The sequence below is a fragment of the Phalacrocorax carbo genome, chromosome 20, assembly GCF_963921805.1.
Source record: "Phalacrocorax carbo chromosome 20, bPhaCar2.1, whole genome shotgun sequence".
Taxonomy (NCBI): domain Eukaryota; kingdom Metazoa; phylum Chordata; class Aves; order Suliformes; family Phalacrocoracidae; genus Phalacrocorax; species Phalacrocorax carbo.
Window position 1 is genome coordinate 3348596 of NC_087532.1, and position 21546 is coordinate 3370141.

General features: G+C 43.7%; 1 protein-coding gene across 2 annotated transcripts in view; it reads left to right on the forward strand.

The window, feature by feature from the left end:
• The window catches only part of DVL1 (dishevelled segment polarity protein 1), a 104416-nt gene extending 83714 nt beyond the window's left edge, over window positions 1-20702 (forward strand). Inside the window, exons 7-15 of one of the 2 annotated variants that reach the window (XM_064470298.1) lie at window positions 439-508; window positions 1294-1433; window positions 1753-1829; window positions 2307-2374; window positions 4002-4151; window positions 9034-9165; window positions 10052-10219; window positions 10745-10951; window positions 16042-20702. In XM_064470298.1, coding sequence (XP_064326368.1) covers window positions 439-508; window positions 1294-1433; window positions 1753-1829; window positions 2307-2374; window positions 4002-4151; window positions 9034-9165; window positions 10052-10219; window positions 10745-10951; window positions 16042-16460 — 1431 coding nt within the window. In that variant the 3' untranslated portion in view covers window positions 16461-20702. The remainder of the gene's footprint in view (window positions 1-438; window positions 509-1293; window positions 1434-1752; window positions 1830-2306; window positions 2375-4001; window positions 4152-9033; window positions 9166-10051; window positions 10220-10744; window positions 10952-16041) is intronic. The other variant, XM_064470299.1, reaches the window with a different exon arrangement.
• The last annotated feature ends 844 nt before the right edge of the window (window positions 20703-21546 follow it).

The window sequence follows — 21546 nt, forward strand, 5'->3', positions numbered from 1 at the left end:
TGATCAGCACATTTGTATTTCATTTTGGAGGTGGGGAGTGTCTGTCTTCTCACTTCGTGAAGGATCCTCTCTTCAGGCAGGATCTGTGGATGTAATAACTCACACTGCACTGGGTGCTTTGTTATTTAAATGTCTGCCTGTCCGTCCTGTAGTCAGGAAGCAGAAATGATTCAATGTGAAGTTCAGTTGAGAAACCTCAATATAGGAACTTGCCCTGTGTGTTCTGTAAACAGATCTTTGGAGGAAGTATAGATTTTTTTTTTTTTCCTTACAGATTCTAAATGAAGAATAATTTTGAGGAGACCACAATGGTTTCTGGATGCCTTCCAAATGGGAAACCTATTAATCGGTTCCCGATGAATTAATCCTCAATAGTTATTTTTGTTGTCTTGTTCTGAGCCATTTAAAACCTTGAGAATTTTCTGTTGTATTTTGCAGTCATCTTCGTTCAGCAGCATCACTGATTCTACCATGTCCCTAAATATCATCACAGTCACACTCAACATGGGTAAGAGGATAAGCAATGTTTTTGGGTTTTTCTTGTGATGAATTTCAAGTGATGTAGTAGCCTTTGGAGCCAGTAGAAAGTTTCTTGATTGGAAAGGATGCCAGTGGAACTAAAGGGACTGGCAGCTGGGAGTTGCTGCTCTGTTGGCTGTGCCTGGATTCCTGGTGCAGCACTGGACAGTACTGAGCTGTTTGCACAAGCGGATCAGTATCCTTCCCAAGAAGCCCAGGGAAGGAGCAGGAACTCCAGGATGTGGAGTTCTGCCCTTCTTTCTGGGAATGGTAAGGGGTCAGACATTGTTAGGAGCAAGAGTAGAAGGGCACTGGAGGTTTGCATTTCTGCTGTTCGTGTGTTTCATTGTTTAGCCAGCTAGAAATGTGCGGGACGACCAGTTCAGCACCTTTCAGTAGCACCAAATCCTTCCTGCCACTCTGACGTGTGGAAAAAACATTGCCTAATGCTGATCGGCTGCCTAATTTCTTGGTGTAGACATGTCTTTTCAATGTCGTTTCTCTTGCTGATTTTTTAAATATAACTTTTCAGTGTCCTGTATGAAAAAATAATGTCTTTAGCAGCATTTCCCTGCTGCCTTTCCCTGAGCCTGCCAGGCAGACATATGCCCATAGGGTACCCTGAGATAACTGAGCGTCAAACGTGGCCCAGATGATGTGTTGAGACACATGATTTTTAAAGACTGAAGCAGGCTGCTGTTAGCTCTTCACTATCATTCCAATCACCTTGTTTGCTTTTTTTCCTCCCCCACCCTCCACTTTCTATCTGTATAGAAAAGTATAACTTCCTGGGAATCAGCATTGTAGGACAGAGCAATGACCGGGGTGATGGTGGCATATACATTGGCTCTATTATGAAAGGAGGGGCTGTGGCAGCAGATGGCCGAATTGAACCAGGAGACATGCTTCTGCAGGTTGGTCCGTGTCCAAAAATACGTGCTGCTGACTTGTACATTGGTGGCTCAGCTCAGTCAACCCACCAGATCCATGGACGTAGTAATCAGTTAACGGAATTCATACTCAGAGAAACGTGTCACAAAGGCTATTATCACTTAAATCTATAATTCTTTGCAAACTCTGCTGGATGGTTGATGTGCTCTGAGAAACAGTATTTCTGCAGCTGCTCAAAGGAACAAAACCAGTTAGAAGGCAAATAAATTTGGAAACAAATAATTAAAATGTCTTTAACTTTCCTGTTGCAAAGCCTGACCTCTGCTTTTCGCGACATTTCAGGTGAACGATGTCAATTTTGAGAACATGAGCAATGATGATGCAGTACGGGTTTTACGGGAAATAGTCTCCAAACCAGGGTGAGCATATTACAAAATATTTTGCTACTTATCCTCCATATGCAGTTATTGGCAAACCTCAGAGAAATCAGTGTTTTGATCTCAGTAAGCAACCAGCGTGACTGCTGATCTCAACTCTGAACTTCTCGGTGTAAATGATGAAAAGGCAAGGCTTGTTCCAATGTGCCAGCCAACACCAACACAAACTAGGAGTTGCCTGGTTTCAGTGGCATTATTTGTTCATACACTGAGCATTTTCATATCTCAAGAGCTGATCATTTGACAGATTTCACCAATAGTGCTCATGATCTATGCAAAACCAGAAACATCCTGATACTGGTTCTTACTGAAAATATTCCGACAGGCATCTCAAAAGCATCTTCAGAATGTACTTGGCAACTGCTGGACAAGAATAATTTTGTTTCAGAGAGTTCATTGTAGCAGTTACAACTCTGTAGGGAAAGTTAAGTCACCCTTCCTTGTTTTCTTTCTTCCTAGACCTATCAGCCTAACAGTAGCCAAATGCTGGGACCCTACTCCCAGGAGTTATTTCACCATCCCCAGGGGTGAGTACGTATTTGTGCTCTTTGCTGGGTTCCTGAGGAGACCTCAAGGTCCAGAATATTTTCAGCTATGTTGGTATCTAACAGATTTCCCTCCCCTACAAGTTCAATACTTTTAAGTTTGGTTGATTTGGGTTTTTTTGTTTTTCTGTTGTGGGAGGCAGGGGTTTAAGATACTCTTTCTGAGACTCCAGTGCCCACTGAATTTGCGGGAGTTTTTCTTTTGATTCACATGACTTTGGATCAAGCTCTTCACCTTTTGGTGGGTACATCCTCAGGATCTTAGCCTTTCAGTTGATAGAAAGTTTGGAGGGTAACTATACTTAAGTGTTAAAAAGCATAATTTTTGTCACATGTACACTTATTTGAAAGAATTTAAACTGAGTATTTTTAAAATCTGAGGCAAACAGCATTGTTTAATGTACATAAAACCTCTTGAAAATGATGTAGTTTTAAAACTTCTGGCTTAATAAACCTTTCAGTAGCTATAAAAGATCTGTGTTCGTGTGACAAACACAGCTGCCTCCTACTGGTGAGTGCTCTGCTTATGACAGTGAAACACCAGTCCTAGGAAGAGGAGGATAACATTGTTCATGGAAATTAATGCGATAGACTCATGCAGACTGCGGAGCTCACTCCGTGAAGTCCTTAGGAAAACCAGCGTAATCAAAAGAAAAATCCCACAAATGACACATTTCAGGTTTGCTACAGGGAAAGCTTGTGTGTCACTCTGTCCTTTGTCCAGTGAAGATGCATCCATTATTATCCAAGGCAAACAGCGCTGCATCTGTTATAGGCTAAACTGGCTGCAATAATGTGTGGGATATTTTGAGGAAATTCCTAACATAGGCAGAGCTCTTTTATAATAATTTCTGGTTTTGAGGCAATGGAACAACAGCCACTATAATTCAGAAGAAAACAAGTCATCCAGATTGTGGGGAAAGTGGAGTCTTATTCCCAGCTTTAAAAATTACTTGCTCTGTGGCTCTTCTTAAAGTCTGAGTGTAATTCTCATTCTTGACAGACACCAGTCTCTTCAAGTGGTCCCTATATGTCTTGCTTATTTATTTTGCAAGACTGTTCCAGTCCTGAAAAGTTTCATTATGGCTGCTGAAAACACTGAGAGGAGGATTCCATGGTGCCTCATCTCTGTGAATACACACCTTTAGAGTTACTGCTCCGATTCACCTTCTGCCTGAGTGGTTATTTTGGATCCAAGACCCTTAGAAGCAGGAAGAGATCTTCCCATCAGCTGGGGCAAAGCGCTGGGTAGTACTTCACGTCACAGCAAAATGAGAATCTCTATCTCACTGTATAGAATAATAATGAAGTATTGATCCTGGACTGGTAGCTTCTTTCCCACAAGGGGAAGTATTTGACTCCTACTGCAGTTACAGGAACAGGAGTGTCACGGTTTTATCCTATTAGGCTGGTGCAGCAATTGCTAAAGGAAACCAGCTACTGCTGGCAAGATGCTTTTTGTTCCCTCGGGCTGGGGCTGTCTCAGTTAGCACTATCAGAACAGCAAGGACTTGTGCACCCCAAAACAATGCCTTCTCACTCGAGTTCTTAGTGTTTACTGCAAATCTGATTCCATTTGTCTTTTTCTCCCTTTCTGGTTGTTTTGCAGCTGAACCAGTGAGGCCAATTGACCCTGCAGCGTGGATCTCTCATACCACAGCCATGACGGGAGCGTACCCCCGTTACGGTATGAGCCCCTCCATGAGCATCACCACATCTACCAGCTCCTCACTAACAAGCTCAATTCCCGATTCGGAAAGTAAGTCACACTGCGGCCAGCACAGGGCAGGCGTCTTCTGCTCGGGGCCAGCAGTGCAGAGCTGTGCGCAAAACCAACCCCAGCCACAAGCACGATGAAAACGACAGCCACCACAGAACTCTTGAATGCTTTCTAAAATTTGTAATTCTTACGGGGAGCATAAAACCTTTTTCCAAAGGTCAGAAGTTAACGCAGTGGGGTCTTGCCAGGGTTCACATTCAGGAAAAGGTGGCTTCTGATCCCTTTTAAAGTTACACCTCCACCTTTATTCCCTCAGACGAATGTAAGATCTTCCTCCTTGCATTTGCCTGTTTTTTAATAAATTTAAATAATTTACTTTAGATAGATGTCACTGGATAATAATGTTAGTGTATCATTTAGGAAATCTTCCACTGATATTCGCATAGCCTTCTTTTATACTTTTTTTTTTATACTTCAAGAATTTATTGAACAAGGAAAAAACGAATGTAATGTCCCATGTGAAATTATGGTTAGAGTTCAGCCTTCTTTCCTGGTTTGTCTGTCTATGGCAGCCTCTAAACTAGTCGTGTCCACGGAAACAGCAAGTTGTCATGATTCCTTATCTTGGAAATTTTTGTTAAACAATATGAACTCTTCCTTTCTTTTACTTTTTCTTTGCTTTCTGATGTAAGTGTAGGGGAAAAGCTAGCATTTGGTTTGAAGTACACGGCAGTATGGCAGGACACGGGGCACGTGTCTCTGAGAACGCTGTCCACCAAAGTCCTAGCTCAGGAAAGCGTTCACATTTAAAACAGCACTTGTGTTTACTTGAGATGAAAGTTTTGAGATACTTTACACCTCTTTAGTAGGTGTTTGTTTCCTGTAATATTAATATGGAAGAATCTCTCCAGATATGCAACCTTTCTATCGGATTTGTTGATCTGTAGCAAGGAGATTTATTGTATTTGTTTATATATACATGGAAATCTTGAAGTGGCTTTAAAGTTCTGAGGAGATAATCTCATTTGCAGAACGATGCTACCTCAGTATGCGTTCACTGAAAGCCAGATAAATACTTACATGTTTAACACGGGATGCCTAAGCGTCTACCAGATCTGGAGTCTAAATTTAGGACTGGGTAACTTTTTTCATTTTGTAAGATATTTCCAGAGAAAAAGGGAGGATATTATTTAAAAAAAAAACAAACAACAAAACAAAACGAACAAGAAAAACAACACTTTGAGGACTTTGAAGACCAGTGCGGTGCTTAATGACAGAACCTTCCCTGGACAAATGCATGGCTGAAGCATGAAAGTTGCATTTGCGGGGACCAGTTAGGTCCTATCAGACTGCGTAAGTGTCTGTCTCTTTTTCTTCTGTCCTCCCGCAGATTCTATAAGCACATAGTTCCTGGAATTACACCTCACCTTTAATTGAAAGGGCGATTATCTTTTTTTGTAGGTGTAGTAGCTCAGTGCCTCTTTAGGTAGTAGGCAGCACCGCTGAAGGGGAAACGCATCCGCAGTAGAAAGCGAGCGAACCTCTTACCTGATGACTGTTTTATCTTGAGATGTGTTTTCAACCTTACAGGTACTAAAGATTGCTGGAATCAAATGTATCTGCTGATTGCTGTCAAACAAGAGTCTGTTACTCTGCATTCCTCTTGAACTATTCATGTATAAAGTGCCTTGATATATAGTGATGTGATTGGGAAGTGTGGGACGCAGACGCCCTCTCAATCATACTTTTAAAATAAAGGTTATTTGGGAGCAGAACCACATTTCTGGAGACAGCTTCTCATTTTTATGCCAGTGACTTACAATGTTTCCTTTCCTGAATGCAGGAAAATGCGGAGTACCCCTGACCTTTATCGTGACCTTCTCCTAAACCCTCCTTCCTTCGGTTCAGTCCTGTTGTCCTCCCCAGCCACGAACACGACAGGCAGCACCTCAGGGCCCTAGGTACAAAGAGCGCTTGTTGTGTGAACCTCTTTGGCAGGAAAGACAAAGTCGGGGAGGAACGGAGGAGGAGAGAGAGAGGCGAGGAGAGGCTGCGCGTTGACATCTCAAAGAACAAAGAGCTTCATGCAAAATGGGGCTTTCTAACTTTTCATGTTCCAGTGCAAGATTCTCTGTTTCAGTTCCCCTGAGGCCAGAGTCGCTGGTATTTAAAGCCAATACGATATCTGTTCTCCAGTATCTGGCTGTGCAAGTGGAAGCAGTGAATTACAGTCATCTCAGACAAGTCTGTTTCATGGTTCCTTGTGTTAAGTATTGTGAATGTCTGCTGTTTAACTCTGTGTAGCAAGGCCAGGATCACGTAAATGGACTGAATAACTGCTTTCCTTCTGACTAGCATTCCTTTGCTCTCTAGCCTCTGGATCAAAAGCCAAGGTCTGATCTGAAGGGTTTGCACAGCCTCCATCACACTGGTGCTACTGATTGAAGTAGCTGGGATTTGGGGGCCATAGAAATCACCACCACACAGTAGGAATTATTCTGTGTTAGCTCTTTATTTTCTCAGATGCATTTCTTCAAATACAGGACTATGCAAGCCAAGGCAGGCTGAGGTGTTTCACAGTAATTATTGCTCTAAAACATTTCTTGTTCTCCGGCAGTGTCCTGGCTGATGCAGGAGAGTGTTCTCTCACAGTGGTTTGTGAGCGTTGGACTCGCTGCCTCAGTCAGTGTAAACCCTGCTCCTCTGCTAAAGGTAGATTTTTCCAGCCCCTGTTCTGCCACTACAGGACCTCTTTCTGCAAACTGGTGCTGTCCCGTTCCATAAGATTGATTTCAAGTGTTTCAGTGTTTCCTGAAAGTCTTGCTGTTTCAAAACGCAGTCTGCTGACACTGTTGGAAAGTTCTCTTTTTCTCTTGCATGGTCTTCAGAGGATTTTGAATTGAGAGTTCAGGCTATTTCTGCTTAATAGTATTCAGCCTGAGGTACTGTGTCATTTCCTGGGGCCTTCTTGTTTGGGCACATGGGTACTTCCTTACTCAAATAAGGATACAAGCCAGTGGAGGTATTACATGTGGTAGGACTTCATTTTCCTGGAGCACACACCTCTTTTATTGCCGAGATCTGCTAATGGGAAAAAAAAAAGCCACTCAAAACCAATAACCAAAGCCCTGAGAAGGAGCTTTCTGGTTCCCCAGGAAGGAGTTACTGTCTGTGCTGTTGCTCCGATTTGCACATGCCTGCACACGTGGTCAGGTATTCAGGCCTGCAGTTGACTGAGTTCAAACCAAAGTGGGTGCATTTTAAGTACATCTTAGAATGTTTCAGATTTGTACAGCAACTAGCAGACTTAGAAAATACTGGCGATCATTTGGCTGGTGTTGTTCTTTATATGCAGTTTGCAGGTCTCCAAGAAAATACCATTTATTGCTCCCCAGATACTTTACTTGAATATGTTATTTTTTTTCTTCCCCCCCCCCCCCCCCCCCAAACAAATATGTTGCTTTTTGCCACTAACCAAACTAACTTAAAGCAAAAGCAAAATTTTAGTGTTTATTCAAACTTTGTAAGTATTGAAACCGCATGCGTAGGTGGTCTGGGATATTTTCTTGCATGTTAGCAGTGCACGTATTGAAAGAAGCATTTTCAGTTTTCATTGTTTCATGCTTTTTGTACCTTTTATCAAAATTTTGTGTTGCTGGAAAACGGCAAAATTGGTTCCCTTGTGCTTTTGAAAGGTGGGTGATATGGGGAACTGGGAGAAGGGAGGGGAGGAGGGTTTCCAAATTCCTGCTGGAGGAGAGTCTGAACTACAAACACGGGATGCACATACTCGACATGAATTTTTTAGGGCTGAGAAGGTGGGAGCTGGAAGGAGGACTGGGTGCTGTATCCAAAGAGCATTGCTTTATTATGTGGAGACAGGATGACTGGGATCTGCACAGCTGTCACAAGAAGGCTGGTAGACTCTTGGACCCAGATTCATCCCACTGGGCTTTCAATATGAGATGCCACTTTGCCTCAGTGTGTGGTAGAGAAGGCGTTTCTAAAGGAACGCGATTCTGGCGGTAGGCTCCTCAGTCCATCAGGGTGAATCTCAGCCCTGTTTTTTTGGTTTTATTACAAAAATTTATCAGGAAAGTATGAAGCCTCTGGTGAGCCAGCTCTGCCCATAAGACTGGGTGAAATATGAATGGAGCAGTGACGGCTGCTGAGGCGTTTGGGAGTGGTGTTTTCTAAGTGTTCTGCAAGAAAGAAGCAGGGCAAAGTAACGCTGGGTTAAGTGACTTGTTAACCATTAAGGCTGCCATCACTGGGATTCTGGAAACCTTGTTATTTTTTCTTTTTTTGAAGGAAACCACTAGCCTTTATCCTGGTGAGGGAAGCTTGCTTTTCTAATTTCAATTCTTCCCAATTATGCTGATATCCAAATCTTAAAAAAAGCACAAATGGAGAATGGTTGAGACATGGGCATCATCTTTCTCTGTGCAGATGGGTATTATTCGTGACAATTAAACCAGAAGTTAAAAACCAATCCAAAAAACCTTGTCCTGCAGGGTTTTGCATACAGTGCCCTGAACTGTTGGGTGGGAAGGGGCTGTTCCCGGCAAATTGAAATGGAAAGCAATGGCCATAGACCCCCTTGGGATTCCTTTTCTGCAAACCTCAATGCAGCATGGATGAAAGAGTGCAGTGTTGGTCTATAGCTGGTCTGTGACATCAAGACAGGTAGGGACGCGGCATCTCCGTGTCTAAACTGGTTGCACTGAGCACAGTCTCTGAAGAATTGGTACAAATGCTGTAATTTATGCCATCAGTGAGGGTGCATTTGGGAACCTTTGTGTCTTTTTTTGCATCTCTTGGTAGAGCTGCGTCTTGAAACGTTTCATCCAAATTGGGAACTGAGAAGTTCTTTTCAGACTCGATTCATTTCAAAGAAGCATGTAACCTTTCTTCCTTTTAGAATTAGAAGAATCTCCCTTAACTGTGAAGAGTGACATGGCTACTATCGTCAAGGTTATGCAGCTACCAGACTCAGGCCTTGAAATCCGGGACAGGATGTGGTTAAAAATCACCATCTCCAATGCAGTGATAGGTAAGCAGATCAAAGGAATGCTGGGGGAAAGGAGAAAACATGACTTTTTGGAAACAGGCTGAAGAAACTATCTTTATATGAACTCCCCACCCCACCCCCACCCCATTTCCTTGACTTGGTATTTGTGAACAACTCGAGGTGTGACAGGAGATAACTAATAGCTCTTGTCTGAGCCTGGACAGCCAAAAGTACTGCGTGTTTCTCATGCCCACACACAGCTGGTCCTTAACCCTTACTTGTTAAATCTCAGGTTTGCCATGTAACTACTTGTGGCTCTGACAATCTGCCCAAGTTCAGCAGAGCAACAAGCCTTGTAAATTGCAGTTCCAGACAGCCACACAACCTTTATAAAGCATCCTAATTACATTTAAGATTACCACAGCTAGTCTACCTTTGATTCTGACTGTCCCGTAGCCTGAACTGTGCTAACATTTAGTCAGTCTAGGTTGTAGTTACTTTTTGCTGAGAAAGGGACTGGAACTTAGGTCTTTTGACAACATAACATCTGACTCTCAAGGAATATGACTCTCCCAATCACTTCTGTTCTGTAAATCCCACGTCATTTTCATTGCTGCAACTCAGAAAGGGTTGAACAGTGTAACTATAACATGTTCTATGTGCGTGTTTGGTGTCGCTGTAGCGTTCAGCTGGATGCAAGATAATTCTTTGCGCTATTGATGTTTGAGGGCAGCTGATTTAGCAGTGAGGCTGTCATGAAAATAACATTTTAAGCTCTTTGCAGCAAGATTGCTGCATGTTGCTATTTGTATTCAGTACCTGGCACGGTAGTACTCGTGGGCTGTTTGTTAATGAGGAGATTAAAAAGCCAGAAGAGATCACTTTGGCTCAGATGATCCTGCGTCTCCTCTTCCTGTTCTCATTTTAGGAGCAGACGTGGTTGACTGGCTTTACACACACGTAGAAGGCTTCAAAGACCGACGGGAGGCTAGAAAATATGCCAGCAGCATGTTAAAACACGGCTACCTCAGGCACACTGTGAACAAAATCACCTTCTCGGAACAGTGCTATTATGTCTTTGGAGACCTCTGTGGCAGTAAGTTCCCTGTCTCTGAAGGGCAAAGGTGCACGTGTGTTGTCTCTTCCCACTTGCAGAGTGCACGGAGTTGAGTCCTATAGGATTTCACAAGGGGGTGTTTCAGAACAGGCCGTATTTCTGAAGTTGCATGACAGCGGTTGACATTTCCTGTTAGACTAAGCAATTAGGCCACTTGGAAGTGAAGGGTGAACTCATCAAATAGGGGGATTGCACTGAAGCTCAAGAAAGCAGGATTTATTTCTGGTGATGCCGCAAACTTCCTGCTTATCAGTCACACTCAGTTTCTGGTCTGTAAAATGGGGATGATTCCTCCTCCTTGACTTACGGAGATGCTGCAAAGGTGCCTTGGTGCTCAGTGGTAAATCTTGATGTCTGCCCTACCGTGTGTGATATTTTGAGTGAACTCTGGAGGCTGAGTCCCTCTAGTCCCTCACCGCGCTAGGTGCTGTGTCAGCTATTATTAATACGCAGGAGTCAGCTGCTAGGTGAGACAACAGCCTTCACCTGTCCTCTCTTTTCCAGATCTGGCTGCACTGAACCTTAACAACGGTTCTAGCGGAGCCTCGGATCAGGATACCCTTGCTCCACTTCCACATCCTGCTGCTCCCTGGCCTTTAGGCCAAGGATACCCATATCAGTATCCTCTGCCTCCTCCGTGTTTTCCACCAGCATACCAAGACCCAGGCTTTAGCTATGGCAGCGGCAGTGCAGGGAGCCAGCAAAGCGAAGGTAAGATAGTTCATCTGGTATTTATTTCTACAGCTGTCATTATTCCTGACCATTTGCTTGAGTTCCTTTGTACTGTCTGTGCTCCTGTCTTGTGGTTTTGTATGCTACTGCACGAAGGTGGTGCGACCGCACTTAATCAAAACTGTTTGTTTATGTGATGGGGAGCGGGTTAGCCTTCCAGCTCTGTATTGAAACTGCCAGCGATGTTTTAAATCAATCAATAGAATAGAATACATGCTGTTTATAGTTGCGCTGTAGTTCTGCACCCCATGCAAAATGCCAGTGGGGAGCTAGAGCCAAGCTATTTGTCACATCCATGGAAGCATGGGCATCTGTGCTTGTTACCCAACAGCACCACATGGTAAACTACTGCTTAGATAATGCTGGTCAGGCCAATATTAATGACTCAATTGTTCACCCTGTTAAAACAGATAAACTATTGCCCCCCCTTTTACCAGTCAGAGCCATTGCCAACAGTGGGGCTGCAGTCACTTGATAGTGCTGGAAATTAGCCCATTTCGTTGCTGATGGAACAAGGATTAGAGCCAAGGTTCTCTTGGCTTTCACTTCCATGCTCAGTGCAAATAGCAAATTGCTCTCCTTGCTTGCGAAAGGCAAGCATGAGGTAGCCAGCCAGATGGTTCACAGGGCTGAAACACTGCTCACAGGGAGGAGAGTCTCTTTTGTAATATATGACAGGGAAAAAATGATAATACTGCATGGATTGAAAACCTGACCTCCTTTCCTGCCATAGAATAATTTTGTGGTTCATTTTGAAACCATAGTAAAAATTATGCATTTTTTGGCGGTACAGACAAGGCCCTTCTGCCTCTTAAAATTTTTTTTAAAAAATTACTTCCAGACAGAGTTTTGCTTTTGGAAATGCTAGTAAAGAAAGGGTGAGGATTCTCTGTGGTTTTGAGGTAAACATCCCATAACTTGGAAGTAACTTCGTCCTGTTCGCTGCAGCCAGTTGGGTTTTGCAGAATTGCACAGAGGAAGTTCATAACAGGAACTTGCTGACAAGATTTTAGCACTATTGCTTCCCACCTTATTTCAAAATAAGAAGTGTCTCTGAGGAAGCTCACAGTGGATCCAGAGGTTTTAGAAATGCAACCTGATTGTGCTGGAAGGAATTGGATTTTTTTTTTTTGGCAGCTGGTTCTGCGGGCAGTGGAATATTAGATCTCTGCTGCTGGCATAGGAAGGGTATGGTATTTTATCCATGTGACCTGTGTTACTGGCTAAAGAGCCTTTTGAAAGGCACAAAGGTGTTTAATTTTGAACGGTTTCAACACTTTCTTTGTTCTTCTTCTGGAAACTACACTTCTGTGTTGTTTCTTGTTTTGTAACTTTATTCCCTTGTTTTGTTCTGAGCAAGCATTAGACTGAAGGATTCATAGAGGAATGGCTGACTCTAGGGGATTGGTAAGCTTCAAATGCCTCCATAATAATGATAATGAATTCACAGCATGATCATTTAGAGTCTTGTGACCCAAATGTTTAGCTGTATTTTTTCTTTTTTTTTCTTTTCTTTTTTTTCCTTTTCAATTGTCTTGGACGCTCAGCCTATCTCAATGCACAGTAGTCCCATAGCGTGCCATTAGCGTATCAACCTGTCTGGCCCCTGTGTGACTGTGCTGCAGCAGCTACAGAGGGAATGGCATCAGATACCTCACTGTCAGCTCAGATGGGAAAATCCTATCACCGGTGCCCTTCATAAAATAAATAATTAATCCCAGCTCCTAATTTATTAGTCTGATGTCATCCATCTGGATTGAATTTATCTACCAGTGCCCTTCAACTGGTCATGTACTGAAAGATGCTTGAACACTGTCCAGGTGTCTCAGGCAGGTGTTAAGAGTACTGGGACGTAACATTGCATTGACCACTCTCGATATAGAGTCTTAGAATGGGGTTTCTTGTGAAGTCTCTCTTTTATGTGCAATGTTAGATCATAACTGAATTTATCCGGTGAAGAAGAGTCCAGTGAATGTCACATGTCTTTGAGATGAATGCGGTGTATTTGCTGATGATTACAGACAAAAGCCTAAGATCTGGGACAAGAGACAAACTGAGACGTATTCTGGGAAGCAACAGATAGGGAGGAGAAGTTTCTAATCCCAGAAGAAGTTTTATATGATGTTGCAGTTCTGTTCAAGGCTCTGTTCCAATTTAGGTTGCTGCTTATTTCATCTGAGCCACATCATCTGTCCCTGCTTGTGGTACCCAGAGCTTAGGTTATTTTTAAAGGCTTGGGCAGGTTTGCTGAAGGGAACAGCACTGATGTGAGGACCAGCTCCTCTGCAAAGCATCATCTGTTACCATAGTGTTTAGATCAAAGTCACGCCCCTGTTCTGATAGATGCTCACTGTACAGATGGGTAGCGAGAGATCATCAGGTTACAGTCTCAGGAGATGAAAGAAGTAGGAAGAGAGGATTTGCACAAGCCAAGGATGTCAGTTGTTGGGACAGGAACAATAGAAGGATCTTCAGAGCCTCTACTCGCTATCTCTGGAGGCTCTGCTGCCCCTGTCCAGAAGGATTCATGTGGAAACGTCTGTTCCCATGAAATGAAGCACTGAGGCAGCTGGAGTCTCTGTGGCTTTAGGGGATGGAAGTTTGATGTCCAGCACTAACAGAGAGTAAAGGCCGATAATACGTTGTGGCAATGCTGAGTGCAGCTTTTCGAGGCACTTGAAATGCAGATTGTTTAAACCCATTTTATGACACTTAGGTTTAAAGTTGGCCTTAGATGGAAACAAACACTGCTGTGGTTGTGTCAAGTTAGCAGCATTTCAGACCTCGGCTTTAGGTTGGGCAGCATGTCTCCAAGACAGGCCAGTCCCTAGGTGCCAAGAGGCTGCTGCTCAGATTGCATTTAAACTCAAGGCTTAAACACACTTTCTGAATGATTGTTCTGTGACAGGATTTAAAGACATGTCAGAGGGAGAGTGAACCTCAGCATGACCAGGGGAGAACTACTGTGCTGATGATTGTTCTTAGATAGACTGCTGTAGTGGTAGATGGTTTCTCTATTTTCTTTCTACCATGTAATCATGGCAGATTGTGTCTGAGATGCCAATCATGGCACCTGCAGTGCAGCTGCACAAAGCCAGGTTCTTCTGAGATAAGAAGTCTGCATTAACCACTTGACCTCTTGAAGCCTTGGCAGATCAGCTAGAGCTGCTACTCCAGCCATACTGAATTCTGGAGTAGCAGCGTGATGGATTGTCACAAGGCAGCCTCAGTCCTACTGACTGTGGGAGACCTCTCAAGACCAGTAATACAGGCTTTCCGTGCAGCTTGCTTTCTCCCCTGCATCATCTTTACTCAGCTACAAGCTATGGAACTGGCAAGGAATTCTTGTCTACAGGGAGCTTGCATCAAGGAGTAATGACTTTGGGTAAGGTTTGCAGGGTTTGGATGCGTGGCAACAGAATGCATCATGAGATAAAGGCAGAGGCATGGTACCTGTGGAAGGGTTAAGATAAAATGTTGCTTTTCATCCATTGTGAACCATGTTCCACTCTGGAGAGCTTACAACGATGCTTCTTGGAGATAATCTCTCTGTGGTTCTTTGGAGCAAAGGCTGTAACAGACAACCTGCTAATAAGTAGTTTCTCCTCTCTTATTTGCCTTTACAAGATTGCTATGAAACATTTGAAATGACAGCTCAGGGAGCACCTTACCTCTCCAAAAGACTCACCTTAAGGAATTGTCTCAGTATTTGGTGGAGGCAGCTGAGCCCATGTTAATATCTCAATTTACAGATGGAAGAAACCGAGGCACAAAGCAGGACAGTGTTTTTTGCAGAGCAAAGAGCTGATAGGGGTTACAGTCGGCAAATACCGCTTCAGAGTCCCAGGCTCGGAATATTAATTTAAAGTCCAGTGGTTTTGTACTCTGTGTTTTCCATCTATCTCCACTTCTTTTTCGCACTCTGCAGGGGAGTGTAGCCTTTCACCTATACACACCAGGTCAGTCTAGTTTTCCTGTCTCTTCTACTTGACTGCTCTAACCATCAGCTGGAGCAGACAGAAAGTCATGATCATCTGTAGTTCAAGAAAGGAGCAGCTCAGAACCGTTCTGTTTCTCCCGTTTCAGTCACCCCAGGGACTCAGTGGCTCGGTGACTCAAAAGCTGGTCCCCTATTCCACTGGCTGGGCGCCCGTTTGGGGAAGGCAATTTTGCACTAAGATGGCATGAACTTAATGAGATGTTCTGTGGGTTGGTTTGTTGGGGTTTTTTAAAGAATAATTAACTTGGAAATGTCTCCTGACATCGTCTGTCATGGTAACTGAGCATGACCTTCAACTTTCATGTAAAGTCAGTTCTGAAGTTTAGCGAAGCTTGTATGTAGCAACAGTTCAGCTTACACACAGCAGCAGTCCTTTGTTTTTCTGAGTCTGTTTAGTGGCCTCTGCTGGGAACATCCTGCATGTTACTGATTCATTGTAGAGCAGTTTGACAAACAGCTGTTTTTTGAAGCATTCTCCAACAACAGAACAGTGTAATGATGAATTTTAAAAGAATCTGCCCACTCAAGTCAGCAAAAGGACAGCTGTTAACGTCAGATGATTTGGCCTTGGGCGTGAGTATGCGCAGTGTGACCCGGGATGATAGAGAGGGCAAATAAGTTCCTTGATGAAAAAAGCTTTGCCGATAGACGATAGCAAAGACGGATGCAGTTACAATTAGATTGAACCTCGTTTGCTTGAGTCAAAACCCAAGTGCCACTTCTTTCTTCCTTTTTTGCTCCTCCCCTCTCCCCAGTCAGCGCGGCGGCCGCGGAGCAGATGGCTTTCAGCCCATAGTCCTAGGCTAGCTGCTGCTTTCACTGTGCAAGCTCTTAAGTTGTCTGCGTGTACCTGTGCATGGCGCAACCTTGTCAGCTTTGTTCTACCAATTGTCATTGCTAAATTCCATAAGCCACCAACAGCACGTTCAGGCCTGGTGTCGTCATCATTGTCGCCGTTACAACGGTCATTCCTGGATCTGTGGGTTTTGGTAGGAGCTGATGTGGGCGACGGCTGTGGACCTGAGCTAATTCGGCTTTTCTGTGTGTCCTTTTCACTCGTGGGCTTTAGGAAGCAAAAGCAGCGGCTCGAACCGAAGCAACAGCGAGACCAGCAGGAGGACTCTGGGCAGGGAGAAGGACCGCAAGTCGGCTGGCAGCGGCAGCGAGTCCGACCACACTGCCCGCAGCGGGGGCGGCGCCAGTGTCGTGCGTCGGGAGAGGCCTGTCAGCCAGCTCAGCCACCGGAGTCAGGTCTCTGCCACCCACAGCGAGAGAAGCCACCACAGCCATCATTCTTACGGGCCCCCAGGAGTCCCACCCCTCTACAATCTCCCCAAGCTGGGCTCCAAAGTCTACGGGACGAGCGGACCCCCTGGCGGGCCCCCCGTGAGGGAACTGAGCTCTGTTCCTCCGGAGCTGACGGGGAGCCGGCAGTCCTTCCAGAAGGCTATGGGCAACCCTTGCGAATTCTTTGTCGACATCATGTGAGAGGAAGTGCCTTCAGACTCTGCTTGGGGAAGGGCCTGGGGGGGATCGTTTTGGGGGTGGGTGGGCAATTTGGTCATTGTCGAACACTTAATGGAAGAAACTTGGCTGTCTTGCATGTCACACCTTCCTGGTTTGCAGTTGTGTTGCAGAAAAATCAACAAAACAAAACAAAAAAATACAACACCCCCCAAAAAAACGAACAAAAAAAAAATATCTCCTGGGATTGTTAAATATCAGCAAATTGATGGCATCTTTTCTTTATCCCTCACCCCCTTCCCTCTTGTTTTTGATTGTGAATGGCTGGTGTATATTCACATCTTACTGAGCTTTGGTAATTGTGGCACCTACTTCAATGCAATTAGCGTATCTTTTTGGCTGATTCAAGGACTATTATTTCACATGACTTCTAAATTTCCAATAATGCATAGTAGCACTTTTATTTTTCCCTGCTTTTTCTCTTACAAGGAAAAAAAATGACCGTTGGGTAGTATCTGTGATACTGCCTCGGAATGCTGTTCCTTGGATCCATCAGTCAGCACTCCAAGCAGACGTGGCGCCCGCAAGCGTGCAGACAGCAGGTGCTTGGAAAGGAGCAGGCTCAAACCAGTTCCTAGCAGAAGGCAAAGTTGTGGCTACCTTCTTCTGCTGACGAGGGAGTACAGATCAGTCTTTCGTTCGTTCGTTCTTTTTTTTTTTTTTTTTAAGATATTCTATCAAGGGAGTGGTGGAGTCTTGCTACTGTATGTGTTCATTGTGCAGAACTTGTAAAGTTATTTCAGTTAGTATCATGGTAGTGACTTTGTAGCTGCGCTCCGTTCCTGGGCATTTCGGTCACATCCCTGAGGACAGATGTGTCTGTTTCTTCTGGTTATAATGCTCACTTGCCTGCAGGTTTTTAAAAGTTGTTTCCACAGAAATAGGACAATTGCTGCTATGCAATTCTGTTAGTGTAGCCGCAGCTTTTCCCTTTTGACGGGGATATTTACCCTGTTCTAGCAGAGACATAGATAAATCCTGGCTCCCGCTGGGACGTGGCTACTCATTTCGATCGCCTCTTTTTCCGTTCTTAATTTCTGAGCAGTATCTCTCTTTTTTTGAAATAGAAACCTGGAGATGTGTAATCCCAGTTGCAGTGTTACCCACGGCAACATGTTCTGAACGCAGATGGGGGCTAGCTGCTAGCAGAGAGGTGAGAGGGTGTTTTGAGGACAGTTTGTAAATGGTACAATGAATGAATCCTTATACCCGACACAGAGCGAGACCCATGCTAAAGCTCCTGCTGGGGAGCTTTGACTTAAGCAGCTGCTGTTGTATATCCCCAAGATCTCATTACTGTGTATTTTTCGCTCTAAGGCTATGGACGCTTGGTAAAGTATGTTCAGGAACCTTCACTGACGTTTAAGAAGCTTTTTTAAAGTGTCTGAACGAGGGCATGGTAAAAGCACACCCACACTCTGTTACGGTGGCTCATCTAGTGGGAAATATGTGTTAAGCTGCAGTCACTTAGTGGCGTTTGACCGTGGGGCCATGCCTCAGTTAAATCCTCTTTTGTGAGATACCTGCTTCTGGCAGGTTTTAGGACAGGTGCTTTAAGATCAGTCTTTAATGTATATAAGCATTTTCTTCACTGGTAAGAAGCTTCTTTTTGTTATGTTCCATGCTTTATGGGTAGTGTGAATATCCAATATGAATGTCAAAAGAGAACATGTCTTTCTCACTATATACATGTAGTTTCATGTTCCTTTGTCATCCTGAAAAATTACTCTTCAAACTGTCCATTTTGTATGTGGTACATTCTGGTAGATTTTTCAGTACTACTTTTCTTATTACAGGTCTGTGTGTAAACACATCCCTTTTACAAAAGCCAGAGTAATGTTTGCAAATGTCTGTGTTAACTGGAGACTGAAGTCTCACTTTCAAAAGGGAGCTAGGCTTTTAGGAAACTGCGTGTCACTAGACTAGGTACTCCAATAACTGGGCTTCTAAACTAGCTGAGTGGTTTTGGGCAGTTTTCTTTACAAAAATCTCCCGAAAGGCTACATAACGTTTCTGAAAGCGGTGCTTTCGGCGTAATCCATCTGATGGGCTAGCGTAGATTGCAAAGTTGGTGACGGCTTGTTCAGAACGGCACTACCTGAAGCTTGACTGTGCAACAGTATCCTTTCTTTTCCTTTCCTCCTCCCGGTAACACGGCAAAGATGCTAACTAAACTCAGTAAACTATTTTGAAAGATTGACGTTTAAAGCGATGAAATAAATCAGGGTAAAATAATTCTGTAATTCTGCTATGTCTCCAGGAGACACTGTTAAGGAGTCTGTGACTTTATTGACAATCACTAGTGGTTCTACTTTTAAATTAATTTTAGCTTTTCTGGTCTCTTACATATTATGATTTTTCTGGCCCACTTTGTCTTAAGGCAGAACTTACGGGGCTGGAGGAAAAGACTCATTTTAGTAAGATATTTCCAAAAGGGATTAAAGCTGGGGGCTGAGCTTTCATCCATGGAAGAAACGTGTTTTATTTCCTTGTGTCTTTTCAAGAGTTGCAGTTTGACACCTGCTGGGTTTTTTGGTTTTTTTTTTTTGGTCTTGTTGTTATGCTGTTGGCAGAAACTGTTCTGTGTCTTGCTGGTCTTTGCTGCTGTGTTGAAACGACTGTGTTGTATACTTGCGTGTTTGTGGGGTAACTCTGGAATGAGGCTGACAGTCCGTAACATAGGCGTGGGAAAGCGTTCCTCTGCTGAGGAGGTCAGGCTGCTCTAGATCAGAAATCCAGCCTGAACTAGCTTCACCCACAAACAGGCACCCAGGTCAGGCAAATAATGAGTGCTCCGAATGTACTGACAGATGTGCTACTTGGTTAATACTGTATAGCACGTGGAACCTGCGAGTTACAAAGAGCAGTAGGAGAATGTAAATGACCCTTCTGTGAACAGTGCAATACGTAATGGCCGCTGTGTGTAAAACAGAAGCTTGATTTCCCCGCCTTGCAGTGCACAGTGGAGAGGCTGGCTTGAGTGAATGGTCGGTTAGGCCTGAAACGTTGCTAGCTCTTAATTTTCAGAAGTGAATGAAGACAGGAGGTTCCCCAGATCTCATCCTTGGCTTTCAATGCATGTGCATGTGTCTTTGGAACAAGGGGGCCTTGGGGCCCAACTGTGCAAGTTTCTCCTGTTGGGTACAGTACTACCTGCAGAAAGAAGTGCCACTGACGCCACTGAAGCTACTTACACCAGGAAGTACTGTGCCAGGTGGAAGAACGTTTGAAGGCTGGAGTCCTGCAGAACTGTTTGTTTCTCTCACCAGGGCCTGAAATTTCTCTCTGATTTCAATGTCAAGTAACTGGCACCGGCTGGGCTCTGGAATGCATGACCTATGCCTCTAACTACAGTGAGAAGTGATGGGTTTGCCATGTAGGGCATTGAAACAACCTCATAACAGGAGCCTTAAATAGTTGATGTTTTTATTCTGGAAGTGAGACCCTCAACATCTGCCCGTGCTCTGCAGCTGAGCTTAATGTTCATGCATACCTGCCAGCAGCTTTTAACGAGGACTAAGAGTTATGTTTGGAAGATCATAGAAAATGATGAGAAAACAGTTTGGGATGATGTCTCCCATCCAAAGGAGGTAGTATCTGTAGGGGTACTGTACCCATCCAGTATATTAACTCTGAGGAGTAAGTTTTTTGGCAAATAGTCTTAAAAGCACTGCTATTGTCATTTTACCTCCTGTTAATAAATCTACTTTTCAAAGGTAACAGTCCCCTGGACACTTTATCCAAAGGTATATTGGATGGCAAGCAATGATGCACAGACGTTGACTTTTGATATTATTTTTGTTCTATTCAAATGGGCAGTCCCATCTTGAGACTTGACAGCTCATGAGTTGATGTAATTGTTTTTGTTTTGCATTTAACTGGATTGTAATAAGATTGACTTAAAATTATTAATTCTAATCAGTGATTAGAAATACATGTAAAGAATTTTATGTACAGTAGAGGAACAAAGTTACATGATTTTAAATAATGAGAACCCAGACTATCACCTATTCTAGAATTGGTTCTGCTTGAAGAGTGACCTCTTACTAGCATGGACTGCACTGTTCCTGTTAAATGTCTATTGCATAATTGAATTCTTTTTTGTAGATATTGTATTAAAACCCAAGTGTCTGTATAGTTAATATATAGCTGCTTATGTGTAAATGCTATTTTAAACACTAAAAAGCTTTTAATTTTATGTGATAACCGCAGCGTATGTCTTCACTTCTTTGCACTACTGCATTATCTTTTATTCAAGAATGATGAAATATTGGTTGAATCTTCCTCTTCTTTTCCCCCTCACCACGCTGAAGTTTTGTCCTCTCGACAGCAGAAGATTGTTCAGGAGCTAATGATAGGAGTTCTGTGATTTAATGGTACTTCAGAAGTGCTTACAGTTCAAAGTATGACAGGAACTTCCCTGTTCACGGCTAAACTGGGTCACACGTGGTTGAAGCACGAGGCCTGACTCTTCCGTGCAGGTTAATGACACCTGACTGGAAACACAAGACCCTGCCATTCATCACAAGTGCTGTACCTTTGAGCTAATGACTAATATATTGGTGCAGAAATTGTGCTTTCCCCTTAAATTACTCTACCTCTTAATTATTGAGCTTCTCCCTCTCGCAGCTTGGCAGGAGTAGGTACACAGGAAAGGCTGAAGAAAGTTTGTGGAAGTAAAAGGCAGCTGGAGGATACGTCCTGTTACAAACACTGAGCTGGAACAAGTTTTCCTGATTGCAGACCCAGGAGGTGAATCTGCTGGTAGAACCCATCAATGTATTCAGCTGTTTCATGCGAATATTCCCTTTTTCTGGACTCTGCGCACAAACTCCAGCAGAGGCAAGCTAGGATCATTAGGACACCACTTTGCAGACTAACTGGTAAGCCTTAAACCACGGTGTATTTGTCATGCAACATGAGGACACCCAGCCTCCCTGTAAGGTTTGTGTACAAAGAACGACCACAGCTGGATGAGGCAGATTCCCTCTTCTTAGCTGGTAGAGATCAAGCAGCAAAGGCAAAGACAAAGTAGTAGTTATTTTGGAGG